The following is a 21092-nucleotide window of genomic DNA, read 5'->3' as shown; positions in this document are numbered from 1 at the left end:
TACAAAATGTCTCGCTGTAGTAGCAGCTCATATAAGGAAACATCACATGCACGTATTCCCATATCTCGACGATTGGCTAATAAAAGCCAACACTCAACACCGGTGTCAAAGTCACACGCAATATGTAATAGATACCCTACACAAACTAGGGTTTTCTATAAATTACCACAAATCTCACTTGCAACCATCCCAAATACAACAATACTTAGGAGCCACACAATACTCAAAGAGCAATTGCCACTCCAAGCCCACAAAGAGTTCATTTGTTTCAAACTGTAGTGTCAAGCATACAACCAAACTACCAGTACACAGTCAGGTTTGTCATGAAACTACTAGGCATGATGTCCTCATGCATCGCTATTGTCCCAAACGCACGGTTAAACATGCACCCCTTACAACAGTGCCTAGCAAAACAATGGACGCAGGCACAGGGTCCATTTCAGGATCTAGTGTTGGTAGCACCAAACACACTCTTCGCTTCAATGGTGGAACCCTGTAAATTTAAACAAAGGACGGCCATTTCAAGGCCCATTGCCTCACGCCATTATTACAACAGACGCTTCCATGATTGGGTGGGGAGCACACCTCAACATTCACAATATACAAGGACAATGGGACAATCAACAAAAACAACTACACATAAATCACTTAGAACTACTGGCGGTCTCCCTAGCACTAAAAGCTTTTCAACCCCTTGTAGTCCACAAACACATTCTTGTCAAAACAGACAATATGACAACAATGTACTATCTAAACAAACAGGGGGGGGGGGGGGCACTCGTCACAACTATGCCTCCCAGCACAAAAGATTTGGCATTGGGCAATTCACAACAACATTCATCTGATAGCGTAATATATACCAGGCATTCACAATCAGTTAGCCGACAATCTCAGTCGGGAAATATATCCCCAGATTCTACAGGATTACTTCTACCGCTGGGGGACACCAGACATAGATCTGATTGCAACAAAACAAAACGCAAGATGCCAAAACTTCGCATCCAGGTACCCACACCCTCAGTCCAAGGGCAACGCTCTATGGATCAATTGGTCAGGGGTATTTGCTTACGCTTTTCCCCCTCTCTCACTCATTCCTTTCCTAGTCAACAAACTGAGTCAAAACAAACTCAAACTAATACTCATAGCACCAACGTGGGCTCGCCAACCGTGGTACACCACACTTTTGGACTTCTCAGTAGTACCCCACATCAAACTCCCAAACAGACCAAACCTGTTAACACAACACAAACAACAGATCAGACACCCCAATCCAGCATCGCTCAACCTAGCAATCCGGCTCCTGAAGTCTTAGGATTTGGCTACCTAAACCTTTCAAATGAGTGTATGGAAGTGATTAAACAAGCAAGAAAACCGACAACAAGGCATTGTTATGCTAATAAATGGAAAAGGTTTGTTTTCTACTGCCAAGCAAACCAAATCACGCCGTTAGATGCTTCCATACAAAATATTGTAAGTTACTTACTACACCTACAAAAACCAAATCTCGCTTTTTCTTCTATTAAAATTCATCTCACTGCAATCTCTGCTTACCTGCAGATTAAACATACAAAGTCACTTTTTAGAATCCCAGTTATTAAAGCCTTTATGGAAGTACCAAAAAGGATTATACCTCCAAGAACCCCACCAGTACCCTCGTGGAATCTTAATATTGTACTTACACGACTCATGGGCCCACCTTTTGAACCCATGCATTCTTGCCAAATCCAATTCTTGACTTGAAAGGTAGCATTTCTAATAGCCATCACTTCACTACGGAGAGTTAGCGAAATACAGGCGCTCACTATCGAAGAACCATTTATACAAGTACACAAACGTAAAGTGGTTCTACGCACGAATCCGAAATGTCTACCAAAAGTCACTTCACCGTTTCATCTAAACCAAACTGTAGAACTCCTAGTCTTCTTTCCACAACCAGACTTGGTAGCAGAAAGAGCACTGCATACATTAGACCTAAAGAGAGCGCTAATGTATTACATAGACAGGACAAAATCATTTCGGAAAACTAAACAATTGTTTGTTGCTTTCCAAAAGCCCCATGCTGGTAACCCTAAATCCAAACAGGGCATTACCAGATGGATAGTCAAATGCATACAAACCTGTTACCTTAAAGCTAAAAAAGAGTTACCCGTTACACCAAAGGCTCACTCCACTAGAAAGAAAGGAGCAACAATGGCTTTTCTAGGTAACATACCAATGACAGAGGTTTGTAAGGCAGCCACTTTGTCTACACCGCATACGTTTACCAAACATTACTGTGTAGATGTGTTAGCAACACAACAAGCCACAGTAGGACAGGCTGTATTAAGAACATTATTTCAAACGACTTCAACTCCTACAGGCTGACAACCGCTTTGGGGAGGATTACTGCTTTGTAGTCTATGCACAGCATGTGTATCTGCAGCTACACATGCCATCGAACGGAAAATGTCACTTACCCAGTGTACATCTGTTCGTGGCATGTTGCGCTGCAGATTCACATGCGCCATCCCACCTCCCCGGGAGCCTGTAGCCGTTAGAGTATCATTAAAATTGTATATATGTAAATAAACATTCCTTTAACACAAACTATGTACATACATATCTATTTTGTTGCATGGGCATCGTTAGTATCCTCATTCTACCACTCCTACCTCACCCTATGCGGGGAAAACAATCTAAGATGGAGTCGATGCCCATGCGCAATGGAGCCAAAAGGGAGGAATCACTCGGTCCCGTGACTCAAAAAGACTTCTTCGAAGAAAACAACTTGTAACACTCCGAGCCCAACACTAGATGGCAGGAATCTGCAGCGCACCATGTCACGAACAGATGTACACTGGGTAAGGGACATTTTCCATATATAAATATTGTTACTTTGTTACTAGAAGTAGTAAGTAGCAATTTTCTATTTCAAAAGTTGACACTTAATGCAGTTTTCCATAGGAGTTCATAGAGTCGGGGTGAAGGGGGGTGTCAGGGGGAGGCAGGGGGGTTGGGAGTAACAACACAGAAAACAGAGAAGTACACAACTACGATACCAGTCTTCGGGTTTTAGGATGTCCACTGATGAAGGTTTAGGCTGACCCCAAAAGTGCACCCCAGCAGCACAGGAGCTGGGTGCAGAGGTCAAAGTTGGTGTCGGGTTCGCAGTGGAATCCTATGAGGACTGGAGGTGCTTGGAAAAGATCTGCCTGCAGGTAAGTACCAGTGTCTTCTGAAGGCAGACCTTGGGGGGTTTAGGTGAGCACCTGGGGGGGGACCAGGTTAGCACCAAATGCACACCATCAGCGGCACAGGGGCTGCTAGGTGCAGGGTGAAAACACAGCGTCTGACTCCCAATGCTTTTCAATAAGTGGACCCCTGGGTCACATAGATTCTGCAGGCTGGATTCAGGGTTATGGTTCAAGTAAATCACAGGCTGGACAAGGAGGAGGGCTGTCTGCTAAACGTTGCTGGACTGGTGGTCGGATTTCACAAGGCTAGGGGGTTGCGGGGGTACCTTTGGGCCTCGGGTATCTTTGTCCGGTTCTCTCACGATCAAGTGGGTCCTCTAGATTTAGGCTGCAGGCGTCGTCATGTTGGCCAGGAGGTGTCAACCCAGAGTGGACAGAAGGTCAGATTCACCTGCGGACCTGCTGTGGACCGGTGGGCCACCTGGATATGGGCCGTGGGCGTCAAGTGCAGAGTGGGCAGGACTCGTGGATCCGGGGCAGTTCTGGAGTCGTCCTTGGAGTTTCTTGTGGACAGGGCCGCTCTCCTCTGTAGTTCTTGGTCCTCTGGTTGGCAGGCAGTCTTCTGGGGCGTTGGAGAGGTCGCTGGTCCTGCAGGATGCATGGCCTTTTGGTAGCATAGTCCTTGAAGCTGCAGCCAAGCTGGTAAGACTTGGGGCCAAGAGACTTCACTGCTGGGGGTCGGCTTAGTAGTCCTTCTTTCTTCTTGTCTTGAGATCACCAGTAATCTGGTGAGCTAGGTTTAAGGGAGTCTTTAAATCCTAGATTTAGGGGCGTTACAGGGGTCATAGTGCAGTAGCCAATTGCTACTGTCCCTGAGGGTGGCTTCACCCTTCCCATGCCCAACCCCTTTGGTGGCAGGGCACACCTCTAAGCCTGTTGGTCCCTGTACTCCAAACCAAGATGGGTAATTCTGCAGGGAAGGGGTCACTTCAGCTCTGGACACCATAGGAGTGGTTGTAGCTAGAGCAGTCACTCCTTATTGTTTTACCTAATTTTCCCGCCCAAAGTGGGGCTTGTCCGGGGGGGCGGGCATCTACACTACCTGCAGTGCCCTAGAGGGCTGTAACAGGAGGTTTGATCCTTTGTGGCTCACCGCCAAGTGTTGAAGTTCCTGCAGGGGGAGAGGTGAAGCACCTCCACCCATAGCAGGCTTTGTTTCTGACTCCAGAGAGCACAAAGGCTTTCACTCCATGGGGTCAGAAATTTGTCTTTTAGTAGCAGGCTGCCACAGACTGGTCAGCCTTACACTAAAGGGTTGGTTAAAATACAGAGGGCTTCTCTAAGATGCCCTCTGAGTGCATTGTACAGTAAATCCAACACTGGCATCAGTGTGGGTTTATTGTTCTGAGAAGTTTGATACCGAACTTCTCAGCTTTCAGTGAAGCCATCACGGAGCTGTGGAGTTTGTGATGACAAACTCCCAGCCCATGTACTTAATATGGCCACACTGCACTTACAATGTCTAAGAATGGACTTGCACACTGTAGTGGCATATTGCTCATTCAGCTATGCCCTCACCTTTAGTATAGTGCACCCTGCCTTAGGGCTGTAAGGCATGCTAGAGGAGTGACTTACCTAAACCACAGGCAGTGGTTGCTGGGCATGGCACACTGGGAGGGATGCCATGTCGACTTTGCCTTTTTTCTCCCCATCAGCACACACAATCTGCAATGGCAGTGTGCATGTACTTGGTGAGGGGTCCCTTAGGGTGGCACAATACATGCTGCAGCCCTTGGGGACCATCCCTGGTCACAGAGCCCTTGGTACCACTGGTATCTTATACAAGGGACTTAACTGTGCCAATTGTGGGAACAATGGTACAGTTTTAGGGAAAGAACACTGGTGTTGGAGCCTGGTTAGCAGGATCCCGGCACACTCAGCCAAGTCAGCATTTCCTTCACTTTTTGCCTTGTCAGTGTGTTTGGTCTGTAGTTCACTGTGATGCTGCTAACCTGGAGCCCAATGACTGCTCTCTCCCCTAAATTGAGTTATTGGTAACCTTTCACACCCACAGTTGTCATACTAGTCCACCCATTTGAGTCCCTAGCATATGGTACCTAGGTACCCAGGGCATTGGTACAACAGGGGTCATCCATGGGCTGCAGCATGTATTATGCCACCCGTGGGAGCCCATGCAAACTATGACTGCAGGCCTGCCTGCTTTCACTGCTAAACCTAACCACTGCACTTAGACGTTATAAGTCACCCCTCTGGTAGGCCCTTCAGCCCAATGGCAGGGTGCATGTCTATAATTGTGAGGGTACCTCTCCATGAACAGGATACCCCGAAGGACCCCAGGCCAATTCCTGGACTCTGTAAGTGCGGGGAATCCATCCTATGGTATGTAGTGGAACTGGTCAACACTAGTGGTCCAACTACATAATGGCTACTCCGAACCTAGGCATGGTTGATATCATGTGTTAACTGCATGACACTGTGTACTCTGGGGGTTCCCTAGTGGATCCCCTAGTTCTGCCTGTGTAGCCTTAAGGACTCTAGCTGCCAGACGGCACTGCTGCTGACCCCAGACACTGTTCTGCCCTCCTGCTGGTGAGTGCGGTTCAGGCCGTAGGAGAACAAAGGGTTTCCTCAAGAAAGAGGTGTGACCACCTGTATATTGGGTTTCTAAGAGCTGGGGTGGAGTGGCCTCTGAACACCAGAGATTGCTTTGAAGGGCAAATTTGATGCCCTCCTTGCATAGTCCGGTTTGCACCGGTTCAGAAACCACTGGTTCCTGCTCTGGCGCAAAACTACACAAAGGACAGGGGAGTGACCACACACCCCTATCCAGCTCTTCCCTTAAGGAGATGCACGGAGATCTACCACGTGGCCACTTGATTCTGCCATTTTGGAAATAGGATGTGAGGAGACCCTTGGGAGCATCTGACATGTAAGACCAGGTACATGACATCCCTGACCTCCTCTGATAGGTGGGGTCACTGAAGAGACTAACCAATTCCCCCCCCCCCTTTTTAGGGTTTGCTTAATAGCATCCTCCTGGGTGGGTCCTCAGATTTGTCAAGCAAGACTCTACAAGGAACTCTCTGCAAGAGAGCTTCTGCTTCTGGCCCCTTGAACCGCTGCTGGTTTTTGTTGGAACCCAACAAGTCTGTTTCTGGTAGGAATACTCCCATTGCAACATTGTTTCTCTAGACCCTGCAAGAATTCTGCAACATCCACAGCTGTGCATTCTCTAGGGTCACAAGGACTCTGTTTGAACCCAGAAGCACAAAAGGGTCTCCCTTGGAGTGAAGGAGTCACTCCTCTGCATCAACAGGCACCTCACCACAACATTGACTGGTTGGTGGGGGTCTGCTGCCTTGGACATCCGATGGTCCTGCAACACAGATGGTGAGTCTGTGACCTCCTCTGGGTCCTGCTAGTCTTCTTTCCAAGTTGGGAGACAATGGGCCCCTGCTCTTGCCACTGGACTGGGACCCCTATGCACCTTGACTGTTGCATTTACCAAGGCTTGTTGACTATTCCTCTGGGAGATCTTCATGCTCGAAGAAGCCACTGCACCCAGCAGTCTGCAATCCGAAGATCGGTCCTTGCTCTGCAGCTTCTGCGACGTGGGACTTCTGTTTTGTTGTGCTGGTCAGGCCTTTTTGTGACTCCTTGTGTCCATCGCCGGCGGGTTCCTCGTGGGGGCTCCATTGACTTATGTTGCCCTTCCTGTGTGCTGAGGGCCTGCTCTGTCCTGCTCTGACTTACCTGGCCACCCACCCTCCCCCCGCCAGACTACGGTGGACCTCCTGCATTCGCTGAGGTTCACTATAAATGTGCCAGAGTCACATCTGACTCCCTCCCAGACACTCCATTTCATTGGAGCTGTTCTGGGCACAGTGCAGTTTCGGGCTTGTTCTCCCGAGCGCTGAGTCCAGGATATTCAGGCTATGATACCAATGGTCCAGCCTCTATCCTGGATTTAGCTGAGAATGACTCTGAGGCTGCTGGGCCTCATTGCCTCCTGCTGGTGAGACATGCCAGATGGCATATGCAGGTTCTGCATTGGGGCTTGAAGTGTCAGTGGGCACAGCATCAGGAGAATCTCAGAGACATGGTCCAGATCTCAGTGGGAACTGTGCAAGATCTGCGGTGCTGGCTAACTAACTGCTTTTGGGTCAGAGGCAGATGCCGCTCCCTTCCCCAACCAGATCTGACTGTAGTGACAGATGCTTCTCTCTCAGGATGGGGTGGCCATCTAGGAGAGGTGGCTATCAGAGGCGTCTCGTCTCCTGCAGTGTCTGGACTCCACATCAACCTGTTGGAGTGCCAGGCAGTCAGGCTAGCATTGAAAGTATTTCTTCTCTCTCTCTCTCTCGCTCTCTCAAAGAGAAGGTAGTGCAGGTGTTCACAGACAACACCACCGCCATGTGGTACTGCAACAAGAAGGGTGGAGTGGGCCCGTGGACCCTTTGTCAAGAGGCTCTGCACCTCTGGACTTGACTAGAACAGCTGGGCAGTTGCATGATGGTTCAGCATCTTGCGGGCTGTCTGAACATCAGAGCAGACAGACTTAGCCAACAATGCTCAGTCAATAACAAATGGTGTCTTCATCCGGAGGTTGGGCAAGGTCTCTTTCAGCAGTGGCGAAAGCCTTTGTTCAGATCTGTTTGCCTCTGCAGAGAACTTGCCATGTCAGCTGTTTTGTGCCCTGGAGTTTCCAAGGCAGCACTCGCTCGGCGACTCTTTTCATCTTGAGTGGAGCTCAGGCCTCCTTTACACCTTTCCGCCAATCACATTTCTGCCAAGAGTTCTCAAGAAGATCAAGAACGGCCAGGCCCAAGTCATTCTTGCGGCTCCGGACTGGGCACCAAGAGCATGGTATCGCAAGCTATTGAACATGACCATCGATCTTCCTATCAGACTTTCCTTTTGAGAGGATCTTCTGTAGCAGCAGCGGAAAATGGTTCTCCACCTGAACCTGTCCAGTATCTGTCGTCTTGCATGGATATTGTGCAGCAGCAGTTGACGGCTTTTGAACGTCCTCCCGAAGTCTGTAACTCTATCTTGGCAGCTAGGCATTCCTCCACCAAAACGGTATCGCCTGTTTGAATAGATGTGTGGCATGGTGTACACACAAGTTGTTGTTCCCCTCTCTGCCCCTCTTTCCGAGATTCTTTTGTTTATTCTTTCCTTGGCCCAGCAGGGCTCTGGTCTAGGCACCCTAAAGGGTGATTTGTCTTCCATTTTGGCTTTCATCAGGTTGACTGACCAACCCTCTTTGTTTAAATCTCCCATTGCTGGAAGGAAGGGCCTTAACCATCTGTTTCCTCCTTCTTAGTCCTCAATGCCCCAATGGGATTTGAACTTAGTTCTTACTTTTCTGATGTGTGCTTCTTTTGAGTCACTTCACAACTGCCCACTTCAGCTTCTTACTCTGAAGATAGCCTTCCTTGTAGCCATCACCTCTGCCTGCTGAGTGAGTGAGCTGCAGGCTCTTTCTTCGAAGCCTCCTTTCATCTCCTTCCACCCTGACAAAGGTGGTGCTTCGTAGAAGGGCTTCTTTCCTGTCGGAAGTGGTCACACCCTTTCATGTATGCCAGTCCATCACTTTGCCTACTTTTTACGCACCCCCAAATCCTTCTAAGGAAGAGGAGAGATTCCACCGCCTTAGCCCAAAAAAGAGCATTGGTGTTCTATCTTGAGCATACAAAAGAGTTCTGGGAGGATGATCAACTCTTTGTGGGTTATGTGGGTGCGAAGAAAGGTCAGGCAGTGCAGAAGAGGGCCATGTCTAGATGAGTATTTGTCTGCATTAAAATGTGCTAAGCATTGGCTAAAAAGCAACCTCTGTAGGGTTTGCTCGCTCACTCTACCAGACTAACAGCTGCTACCACTGCATTAGCACAAGGAGTTCCAGTCCTGGACAACTGCCGGGCAGCAATGTGGGCATCCTTGCACACATTTATCAAACACTACTGCGTGGACAGTCAGGTCTGAATGGATGGGTACTTTGCTTGTTCGGTCCTGGAGGACTTCCTAGTATATCTTGGTTTCTCAGACCCTCCTCTGGGGATGGCATTGCTTGGGTATCTATTCTAAGGTAAGGAATCTGCAACTAAAAGTTCCCTATCAGATGAACAAGTTACTTAACTTCGGTAACAAATTATCTGGTACAGACTTATACTAGTTGCAAATTCTTTACTGACCCACCCAGCCTCCCTGCCCTGGGAACTGATTTCTAGGGTCAAGGACTTCATTTTCAGGGCCCTAGTTCTGTCGCAACAGTGTCCGTGTTCTTCGTGGCTCTGCACTCCTGGTCTGGAAAGTCGTGAAAAGAAACTGACGTCAGTGCACTTGTTTGGCACCTATATATGACCTGCCACGTCATATCTGGCGACTGCGACGCCCATGACAAACTCTGAGCCAACTGACGCCACCTGACAACATGAAGGAGAAAAATCTCTGGATACAGACTGACGCCTAGGGGAAATTCTAAGGTAAGGAATATGTCTCTACCAAATAATGTGTTACCAAAGGTAAGTAACTCATTCTTCGAGACATTGAGCAATGAGTGGTTAGATAGTCTCGAGCAGAAAGAGTGTTTCCGAACTGTGAGAAATAAACCAGAACAGGCAGAGTTAAGTTGCTTTTGGAGGTTCACATTTTGCGCTGTAGCATACCTGGCCAAGCCTCTTTGATACAAGGTGAATAATTTGGTGGCTTAGTTTCTATAATTTGCGGATAGCCTGCAACATGTTATTTGAAAGTTACATTTGTCTTACTAACATACTAGATGACGGGATAGTGATGGTATTAGCAGTTAATGTGGTACAGTTCCCAAGCATTTGCATAGGTAACTTTAAGAGTGTGTGTTGCCAAGATGTTCCGCATTCAGATGTGCATGGGTAACACGTTGAAGGGGATATATAAAAGTTAAACTGTAATTTAAAAAATATATATAATTATGAGTGTGGCATCTTGTATCTGTATTACAGGTTTAGGTTGTACTTTTAAATGGCTGGAGTGCATTTATATACTTTTCTAATGTATTTTTGTTTGTCTAGGTTACCTTCCTCTGTAGCAACATCATACACTTTGAAAGCTTACGCACCAGAACTACGGAAACCTTAAGCCTTGATGCAAGTTTGTTTGAACTTATCAAGCGATGTCAACAAATGTGTTCATTTGCATCACAGTTCAACAGCTCTGTGTCAGAGCTGGAGCTTCGATTGCTTAAAAGAGTGGTGAGTTTGTTTTCCACATACTGTACAGAAATGAGAACTTTCTTAGGGGAACCACTATGATGCTGCTTTCTCAATCTTTAGAGACTCTTAGAATTGATCCTTTTGTGTTTAAACACATTGTAAAGGCTGATTTGACATTTGATGTCTCTAGACACCTTTTGATCAAAGCTATCAATTACAATATTTTTTTCTGTTGCTGGCCTTATTAATATTTATATATATATTTCCAGTAGCTTTTTTATTTTTCCAACTGAAAGTAATTTGGAACTTAATAGTTTATAATTTTACAGTAGACAGTCAGTTGATGTACATGTCTGACCGTGCATTCTTCAACTTTAGAATATTCCTACGTGCCAGACTGAATCTGATCATTTGTTTTCAAAATGCTTCTCAGTGACTTGAAAACACCACAGTAGTGGAGCAGCAGAGCTGCATATAAGCAATATCCCTGTGCATTGGCATCAGCTCATTTCTTTCTGCACCCTCATTGTGCATTCATATCTGGTCTCCCAACTTTGTCTATTTTCCAACAGCTCCAAACTTTGTCATGAAGACAGTGTCTATCTCCCCCAATCAGTAGGATCAAGCTGTATTACAGCTGCAGGAAACAGTCAGTCACAACCTTCACAACCTGTGCCTGTAGTGCTTATAAGATTTCTAAAGGCATCTCACTGATCATAAATGTGGTGTGTGGGCTCAAGTCACAATTCGAAGTTATACGATAAGTGAATCCTTATGCCCCCGAAGGCAATCAGGGAGAAAGAGGCAAGGTTTACTTTGCCTTGCATAAGAAATTGTTGTGTTCAAAACAGAGGTTTCATTGTTGATTGTTATGAGGTCAGACCCACTTGATTTCTCATTCCTGCTTGAAGTTCTTCATAGGTCGAAAATGCACCATAAGCGGGCAGAAAACCAAGCATGATTCATCCCCATCTTACCTCTTTCTGGTAAGAAGCCACTTCATTCTTCAGAATCTGGCCCCTTATGATTATGAGCTGATCATTCATTAGGTCTTGGCATGCCCCAAATTCCCTGGGTCATCGTCGACCCGCAACAGGTAGCCGTCTTCCTGGAGACTATCCTACAACTTTTCCAGAAACTACTGCTCCCTCTTTAATTCCCTGAGGCTCCATGGAGCCGTAGGGACTCCAAGTTGGAGGTATTCCCCTGATACCGGCTGCCTCCTGAGACCTGTTCCTTTGCACATAATTCTACTCTGGTATCAGGGCCCGACCCTGCTGGGGCCAGTACCGGATCCAGTTGCAATGCCAGTTTCTGACCCTGATACTACTTCAACATGCCAAAGGGCATATGTCACACTGTAAACGATCTAATTGCACAGCCAGACTGACAGCCTCCACCTTTTGCTCATCACCAGTACTACCTGAAGATAGGGACCCTTTTCTCTTGAGTGTGGTCTTGGTTTATAAAGAAATGCCATTTGCTGCCCAGGAGGGCAGACAGCTTTCTGGTCTCCTGAGGAGATGGCAATGGCTCCCAAGACAGGTAACAATAGAGGCCTGCCACTGGAAGAGATGTTAGCTCCTCCTAGATGGAAGCTACAACGGGATATTGGCCGAATATGTGAGCTTCAGAGGGGAAGCCGCCTTTGAAAGGCAAATAGTGAACACACTAGAAAGGGGGTTGCTCTTTTGTTTGGATAGACAGGTTGGTCTACACTGGCCATACTGTTTTTTTCCATGGCCGTGCACTCACATGTAGCCACTCCTCTTGAGCGGGCTACCGAGCTCCACACACCAAGAGGAGCATCCTGACATCTTGAAAGTCAACAAAATGGAGCACTCTGGGATAGCTAGATGCCACATTTCAAAGGAAATTGTCATCAGGCGCAAGGGAACCTAGTAGCCCCTTGGCTAGTGAACATGACCTTTTCGGAGGGAACTTTCTGGACATTAAAGGGGCACCCAGAGTTCAGATCTCACTTGAGAAGAAGAGGACCAAAGGAGGACTGCCCTGCAGACCCTGGAACTGGCAAACAAAAGGCTGCACCAAAGTTTGGATTGCCCCTGCTGCTCCAGGTCCTAGCGAAGGAAAGGATTGTGCCTGCTTATCTTGTTCCCCGAGCATAGCTAAAAGCAGACTCCAAGAGCCAGTTGGCTGACTTTTCTGTTGGCTGCACATGGCCACGAAACCTAAATAAGTCTGCTTGTGAGAGCTGGTAGCCCAGATCACCGGATCGCCACTCCTCACTGCTGTGCATCCTAAGAGACCAGGACCTGATGCTCAGAAATTGCACCAAGTCTTCTGGACTCGGAAGAGTTGTCGGAGTGCAGTTTGGTTGCTCAAAAGTAGAGTTATCATCAAAAAAAGGAAACTGATGATTCCACCATACTGGCTGACTAGTAGTGCAGTGGCTACTGGACTTCCTCTGACCCTAAGAGCAGTTTGAGGACATCGACCCCTGTGGCCAGAATCCCCCCACAGGTACAAAGGAGTAGGCCCAGGAGAACCTCATTAGGCGCACAGCATCTTCAGCATTTTTGAGCATCGTCGGTATCCTGTGTCCCGTGCATCAGTACCGCTCCATAGATGCTAATGGCAAGGGGCCACTGATACAGACACTGGACTGGAGGTTGTTTTCCTTGAAGAGGTAACTGTTTTTTGTACCTTGCTGGTTGTCCAAAGTAACTTTAAGTAACCTCTCGCTGAAAATTTTACCGAAAAAGTTTCTTTCCTGAAAAAGTCTCTAAGTGTCAAACTCATTGAATTTGCAGGTTCATGTTCGCAGTTAAGGGAAAAGTCCTGATTTAATGATTGTTCACTTTGATGTCCATAAATCAATAATAATGTAATCTATTGGTATAAATCGGTGTCAGAATTTTTGAGCATCAAGTTCCTTTCTTTTTTAAATTGTTTTGATTTAGGAAGCTGGTCTGGTGTGTGGTGGACACCTATGATGTTGGCACCTTATGCCAGGTCCAGGCAACCCCTATTAGTGAAGTATAGGCAGGGTTCTCTAAGGGTAGTAGTGGATGAGCAGCCAAGACACATCCAGGAGACATGCAAAGCTTATGTAATACCACTATAGTCACACAGCAACCTAGCACACCTGAAAGAACCACACAGTGTTACAAATATAAAGGTACTTTATTATGGTAACACAACACTAGATTACTTATAGGCAGTCCCCCAACTAAGTACGCACTAGATATATACACAATAGCAAGCATTGGCAATACTTGGTGTAGGAAAGTGCCACTGTTGGCATGGTTAGTTCCCCCCCTCCCCGCCCCCCAATCCCCTCCCACACCCACCACCTCCACCTTCTGCCTAGTATTGATGCCAAACTTTGATTTAAAGTGTGCTGGGACCCTGCTAACCAGGCCCCAACACATGTTCTTTCCCTAAAACTGTACCTTTGTTTCCACAATTGGCACAGCCCTGGCACACAGTTAAGTCCCTTGTGAAAGGTACCCATGTTACTAAGGGCCCTGTGACCAGGGAAGGTCTGTAAGGGCTGCAGCATGTATTATGCCACCCTAGGGGACCTCTCACTCATCACATGCACACTGCCTTGCAGCTTGTATGTGCTGGTGGGAAGAAAAAGACAAAGTCGCTATGGCACCTCTCAGGGTGCCATGTCCACAAACCACTGCCTGTGGCATAGGTAAGTCACCCCTCTAGCAGGCCTTACAGCCATAAGACAAGGTGCACTATACCACAGTTGAGGGCATAGCTGCATGAGCAATATGCCCCTACAGCGTCTAAGTCTGAGAGTTTGTCATTACAAACTCCACAGCTCCAGAATGGCTTCACTGAATACTGGGAAGTTTGGTATCCAACATCTCAGCACAATAAACCCACACTGATGCCAGTGTAGGATTTATTGAAAAATGCACCCAGAGGGCATCTTAGAGATGCCCCCTATATGTTAGCCAAACTGCTAGTGTAGGACGGACCGGTCTATGCCAACCTGCCACTCTCAGACACGTTTCTGACCACATGGGGTGAGTTCCTTTTTGCACTCTGTGGCAAGAAATAAAGCCTGTCCTGGGTGGAGGTGCTTCACACCTCCTCCCTACAGGAGCTGTAACACCTGGCGGTGAGCCTCAAAGGCTCAAGCCTCGGATTACAGTGCCACAGGGCACTCCAGCTTGTGTAGATGCCCGCCCCCGGACTAAGCCCCACTTTTGGCGGCAAGTCCAGCAGGAAAATTAAGGAAAACAGGGAGGAGTGACCATCCCAGCCAGGACCACCCCCAAAGGTGTCCAGAGCTGAGGTGACCCCCTCCCTGCAAAATCATCCATCTTCGTTTGGAGGACAGGGACCAATAGGGATAGGAATGTGCCCCCCTCCCCAAAGGGAGTTGGCATAAGGAGGGTGTAGCAACCCTCCAGGACAGTAGCCATTGACTACTGCCCTCCGGCCCCTAAAACACCCCTAAATCGAGGATTTAAGTGCCTCCCTGAACCGAGCTCACCAGATTCCTGGCAACCTACAAGAAGGACTGCTAAGCTGAAACTCCCATCAGAGAAGAAGGAAGAAAAGAACAGCTTTAGCCCCAGCCCTACCGGCCTATCTCTTGCTGCTTCAAAAAATCTACAAAAAGACCAACAACGCATCCAGCAGGACCAGCGACCTCTGCCACCTCCAGAGGACTGCCCTGCACCCAAAAGGACCAAGGACTCCAGATGACAGCTGCTCTGTCTAAAGAAAACCTACAACCAAGGACTCTCACCTCACTCCGGATGCGTGAGTCTTGACCCCTGTGCACCTGACCCCCACGGCCCGTGTCCAGATGGTCCAACCAGCAAGAGAGGGTCCCCGTGTGGTTGCGAGCAAGTGCCCACCCTGGGTTGACCTCTCTACCCCTCCACGACGATGCCTGCGGAGGGAATCCCGAGGACCCCCCTGACCGCAAAGCTCCAGACAAAGATACCTGACTCCTAAGAACACTGCACCCGCAGCCCCCAGGCCTTGGAGAAACCAACCTCCACTGCCTCCACGTTCAGCAGGATATAGCCAATAATTCAAAAACGTTATTACTTACCTATTTCAAACCAAGTACTGTTGATACGTTTGTGAAATACAAAACTTCGAAGGTACTTACCTGCATCTTGAATCCTGTGGTTCTAAAAATAAATTAAGAAAATATATTTTTTCTGTAGAAAACGCATTGGTCTGGAGTTAAGTCATTGATTTTGTGCTTCCTCTTTTTTCTGTGTGTGTACAACAAATACTTTGCACTACCTTCTGATAAGCCTAACTGCTCGACCACACTACCGCAAAAGAGAAACATTAATATTATCTACTTCGGCCGGTGTTAAGCCTCTGGACTCTGTGCACACTATATCTCACTTTGATATAGTATAAACAGAGCCAGCTTCCTGCACTTGGTGAAAATAGTAAGAGCCTTAGGGGAGGGCCAAACCATATACTAAGAACGTGGGGTGTGAGATAGTCTCCCACCCAAGGATGTGGAGTTGTTAGAGGGGGAGCTGGAAGAACTAGAAACCCCAAGAGGTGAGTGCCAGAGTGACCCCCAGCGACCAGGAGACCGGATGTAAGTACCTGGTCTTCCCAGGGACTAACAGGATGACTTAGAAAGGGGATTGTGCAAGAACAGGACCAGTCTAGAAGAAACCAAGGGTGGATTCTGGAAGAAGAGGACCTGCAAAAGAAGGGGACAGAGTCCAGTCCATGATGGAGTGTCCAGTGGGTGTAGGGGCTACTACCCAACCCTCTGTGGATGAAGAACCAGGTCGACAGGGGAAGACCATCTGATCAGTGCAGATGGTGTCCCATGTTGCTTGTCTGGTTGCAGATGGTCAGTGGTGTAGGAGAGCCGTCAGCAGGCTTTGGCAAATGCAAGCGGAGCAAAAGAAGAGTTGCACGGCTGAAGAGAACTAGCAATGCCCAGGAGACTCAATCCTTGCAATTCCGGGGTGACCCTCGGAGTCAGGAGAGTCAACAGAAGCAGTTGCAGCCCCCACAGACAACTGGCAGCAGGCTCAGTAAGTTGCAGTGAAGCCCAATCAGCACACCTGAAGAGGAGTAGCTGGAGCAGGAGAGAGGCAACTGTGCTTGGCAGGAAGAGGTTCTGGGGGCCAAGGCTACTCGGAGTCTGAAGATCCCTTGCAGCAGGAGGAAACAAGTCTTGGTATCTGCAAGAGTTGCGGTGCAAAGGGGTACTGTCCTGCAAGGAGAAGCAAGGGCTCGCCGTCTCCCAAGTTGAACAGGTGGCAGAGAGGACCACGGGGACCACTCTAGACTACCACTGTGATGCAGAATCCACACAGTTCCATAGGAGAGCAGATCCACACAGTCGGACATCGTTGCTGTAGATGCCTGCAGAAGCAGGGAAGTGACTCCTTCACTCCAAGGGAGATTCCTTCTTGCTTCTTGGTGTGAAGTCTCGTCGATCCCAGAGGATGCACAGCCGGGGAAATGTTGCAGTTGCTGGAAGGAGCCTGAGAAACAATATTGCAAAGCGAAGTCACCGGAGTTGCGGTCTTGTCAGTTCCTGAAGAATCCAGTTGCGGTTCCATTGGCCAGAAGTCTAAATAAATGATGCAGAGGAGTGCTGGTGCCGTCTTGCACATCGAATCTGAGGACCCACCCGCAAGGGAGTCCCTAAATAGCCCTTAAGGTGGGGGGGGATTGGTCACCCAGCAAGGTCACCACCTATCAAGAGGGGTCTGTGATGTTACCTACCTGGCCTGGCTCCCAGGGGCCTCTGCACATCTTAGTTTCAAGATGGCAGAATCAAGTGGCCATCCTGAGGAGCTCTGGGCACCACCCGGGGGTGGTGATGGACAGGGAAGTTGTCACTCCTCTTGTATTTGTCCAGTTTCATGCCAGAGCAGGAACCCGGATTACTTGGCCTGGTGCAAATTGGTTTATGAAAGTAGGGCACCAAATGTGCCCTTCAAAGCAAATCAGAGGCTTGGGGAGGCTACCCCTCCCAAGCCTTGTAACACCTATTTCCAAATGAGAGGGAGTTGCCTCCCTCTCCCACAGGAAATCCTTTGTTCTGCCTTCCCCTGGTGAGGCAGAAGACTGCCTGAAGGATGGCAACAGCCTGTCTGAAGGGTGGCAGCAGCGCGGGCTGCCTGGAAAACCCTAGAAGACTGGTAGGAGCAATACTGGGGGGTTTCTAAGGAGACCCCAGAGTGCATGGAATCATACAACCAATACTGGGAATAGTATTATTGTATGATTTCAACATGTTTGATACAAAACATGCCCAGGTTTGGAGACCACTATGTAGCTGGACATATGTAGTGACCTGTGTCCAGTACATGGGTAAAATGGCTTCCCAGCACTTACAAGCCAAGTGCAATAGAAATGGAGTTGGCAGGGGCACCTCTGCTCATGCAGGAGTGCCCTCGCACACAGGAACCTGCACCCTGGGCTAGGAGGGCCTATCATAGGGGTGCCTTACAGTGACCTGGTGCAGTGACCTGTGGTGAAAGGGTATATGCACCTTTTCACCCAGGCTGCAACGGCAGGACTGCAGACACATTTTTCAAGGGCTCCCATGGGTGACATACATGCTGCAGCCCATGGGGAACCCCTGGTGCCCCAATGCCCTGGGTACCCAAGCACCATATACTAGGGGCACCAGTATGCCAATTGTGGGGTGTACAAAGTCCTAGGTAACCAAATTAGAGGGAAGGAGCACAGTCACTGGGATCCTTGTTAGCAGGATCCCAGTGAAAACAGTCTAAGCATACTGATGGCAGGCAAAAAGTGGGGATAACCATGCCAAAAAAGTGTACTTTCCTACATGGTTTAAATGCTTTACATGTGTTCCACTGTGTAAGCCTGACCGCTCAGAGCCACAGCTACCCAGGATTGAGCTAAGGTTTAACAAACAAAACTTGACTGGTCTTAAAGGGGCTGTGAGTGTATTGCACAATGAGGGCCGCATACCACAGCATATAATACACCCTATTCTCTCACAAGATCATACCTGGTGTCTCTACTGATAATGACTAGATGGACAATCAGCTCCCACCTTGTTACACTGATACAGGGGTGTATTTAGAGTAGTAAAATACCTGGGGGCTAAATACCTCCACAGAAACCAAGCTGAGTTCACCTCTTGGCCCACCAATCAGAGAAAGTGTCTCTTTTCCTGTAGTAGTGTGTGGAGGAGTGGTAGTGCTAGACTTATAGCTGCCTACTCTGGAAATCAACAGCAAGTTATGGAATGAAATTATTCAGGTTTAGCTTATTCTGAGTCACGGTTACTGTTATAAGATCCTTAAGGGTCACTAGCATGGCCACTTGGTGTAAGCTATGCACTTCTCTGGTCAGCAAACTTCTGTACAGATGGAACCTACATGATAAGCAAGTGGGTGTATGCATCCATGAGCAAAGGCAGTCTGAATGATTTTCCTTTAAACCCCCAGATAGGCAGCAAAATCTTTTCCTCTTCTGGCCTGGCTTTAAGCACTTTGAATGTGATCTCTCTTCTGGGTAGGTACACACCTGCCCTATAGGACCAGGCCAGCAAGATTTTGCTTGCCTTTTCGGAGGACCTCAGGAACTCATTAGTCACAAGTATTTTTTGTTTGCAGGCCTGGATATCCCCACCTGCACAGGCCAAACTATTGGCACCAGCATAGTGCTTAGAAGGCATGCCTGGATGGGATCAACTAGGTTTTTAACCTTCCAAGCTAGTGACACAGCAAATGCAACCTTTTTGAGGACTTGGTGGCTGTGGCCATTCACGCCAGAAGAGAGAGCTGTCCTCCAAACTTGCTCATCTGTTGCAGCTGCTTTGATTTGCCCTCTCAGTACCACGACCAGACAGAATGGGCCAGAAGATTAAATTTCCTCTCCAGATGGCAATCCGTCATGTTAGTCAGATAGCTCTTTCAAGTTGTTCAGAAGGAGTACATCCTGCCTTTCATTTCCTCCCCACCTCTTACTCATCCCAAACCAGAGTGGATTTTCTGCAGACCATGCTGCTGTCTTGAAGCAAGAGGTCAGTCTCCTAGTGGCTATGGGTGCCCTCGAACAGATGCTGGTTTCAGGGAAGGGCAAGGTTGCTATTTGCACGCACTACTTTCTCGCCCTGAAGGACGACAGAGGCCTGCTGCCTGTACTGGACCTCAAGCCCTTGAATACCTTTCTGAGGGACAAATTCAAAATGCTTACTTTGTTTCTTGATGCTTTCTGCTCTGGATTCTGGGGACTGGCTATGTCCCTTGACTTGAAGGATGCTGTTTTAATATACCTGTCTTGAAGTCCTGCAAGACAATACCTGCTGTTTGTGATGGGGTTGCAGCATTCCCAATTCACCATTCTGCCCTTCAGCCTTACCTCAGCCCCTTATGTGTTCAAGAAACTGAAAGCGTTGACCACTGACAATCTTTAGAGGTCGGGGATGCATACATTCCAGTATCTCAAAGACTCTCTGATCAAGGCAGGGTCACAGTCCACCTCTGGGCAGTGGACAGGCTCTTGCTACACTTGGGGTTTTCTGTCAATGAGCCAAAGTGCCTCCTGAGCCCTACCCAGGGGTTCCCTTTATAAAGGCTGTTCTGGACACTGTAGTGTTCAAGTCCCTTCACATGCTGAAGCAAGTCCTTGTTATTATCCCAACATTTTTTATTCTGTCCTGGGTCTTAGTAAGGATTGTTCGGAGGCTTCTAGTGCTCTTCATCTTGTATGTCCTCCATATGCCCTACCCCAGATGGCACATGCGGACCCAGCAATGTTACATAATATTTCAACAACCATTGCACTTGGATTGAATCTGACACTCCGATTTCACAGGGGACCTCCTGTGGCAGCAGACAGACGCCAACCTCAACTGCAGCAGGCCATTCTCCCTTCCCATCCTGCCCAGCAGATCATCTTTCTTGAAGGCAACCATCTAGCGGGGTCCCTGGACAACACAGCAGACAAGCTCTGCAGATGTTAACTTGCTGATGACAAATGGAGTCTCCATCCAGCATTGACATAGGGCATTTTCAGTCACGAGGTGGGTCCTGGCTAGATCTGTTTACCAATGTTGCTCCATGTCAAAGCTTCTGAACGCTGATGTTTCTTCCAAAAAAAGACCTTGGGATATGCAGCCCACCTGCGATGAGACAAGGGTCACCTGTACAACCTCCTGACCTGTCAAGTTCTGAGGAAAGTCAGCACAGACTGATCCCAAGTGATCTTAATAGCCCCCTTCAGTGCCAGGAGAGTATGGTATCTATGCTTCCTAAAATGTTACCCTCAATTCAGGCAACTTCAGTAGGACCGGCAGTCTTGACAACCATAGATGTAGGGTGTACTGCATCCTACATTTCCCTGCACTTGCTGTCTGAAGTTGTAGATGTCATTCTTGGATCCGGACTCCAGTCCATGAAGTCCACCTATGCTGGGAAAAGTTTTTGCCCTGGGATTGGGTTCATCATCTAGACCCTCTGCATGCCAACTCTATTATGTATTGTTGTTTTTGTCATTGCTCCAGCATGTCCTTGCAGTGAACATAGTTAAGGGTTACTTGTCAGCACTTTCTGCCTTATATTTGCCTGACCAGTCTTCTGTTTTTTAAATCACTAGTTGTGATGAATTTCTGAAGGGCCTGATGTTTGTTTCCTCCAAAACAATTTGCCTTGCCTCTGGTACCTAAATGTAATTCCTATGTGCACACCATTTGAGCATACGGTCTCTCTGGCTTCTGACAAACAAGATTATC

At 48.0% G+C, this 21092-nt stretch overlaps 1 protein-coding gene across 2 annotated transcripts in view; it reads left to right on the top strand.

Moving 5' to 3' along the window:
- Positions 1–21092, top strand: part of SMG1 (SMG1 nonsense mediated mRNA decay associated PI3K related kinase) — a 1401298-nt gene that overhangs the window by 1241070 nt on the left and 139136 nt on the right. For both annotated transcript variants that reach the window (XM_069210224.1, XM_069210223.1), the window contains one exon: positions 10247–10426. In XM_069210224.1, coding sequence (XP_069066325.1) covers positions 10247–10426 — 180 coding nt within the window. The remainder of the gene's footprint in view (positions 1–10246; positions 10427–21092) is intronic.

The sequence above is a fragment of the Pleurodeles waltl genome, chromosome 10 (assembly GCF_031143425.1).
Source record: "Pleurodeles waltl isolate 20211129_DDA chromosome 10, aPleWal1.hap1.20221129, whole genome shotgun sequence".
In the NCBI taxonomy this organism is placed as follows: domain Eukaryota; kingdom Metazoa; phylum Chordata; class Amphibia; order Caudata; family Salamandridae; genus Pleurodeles; species Pleurodeles waltl.
This window is presented reverse-complemented; position numbering and strand designations above follow the sequence as displayed.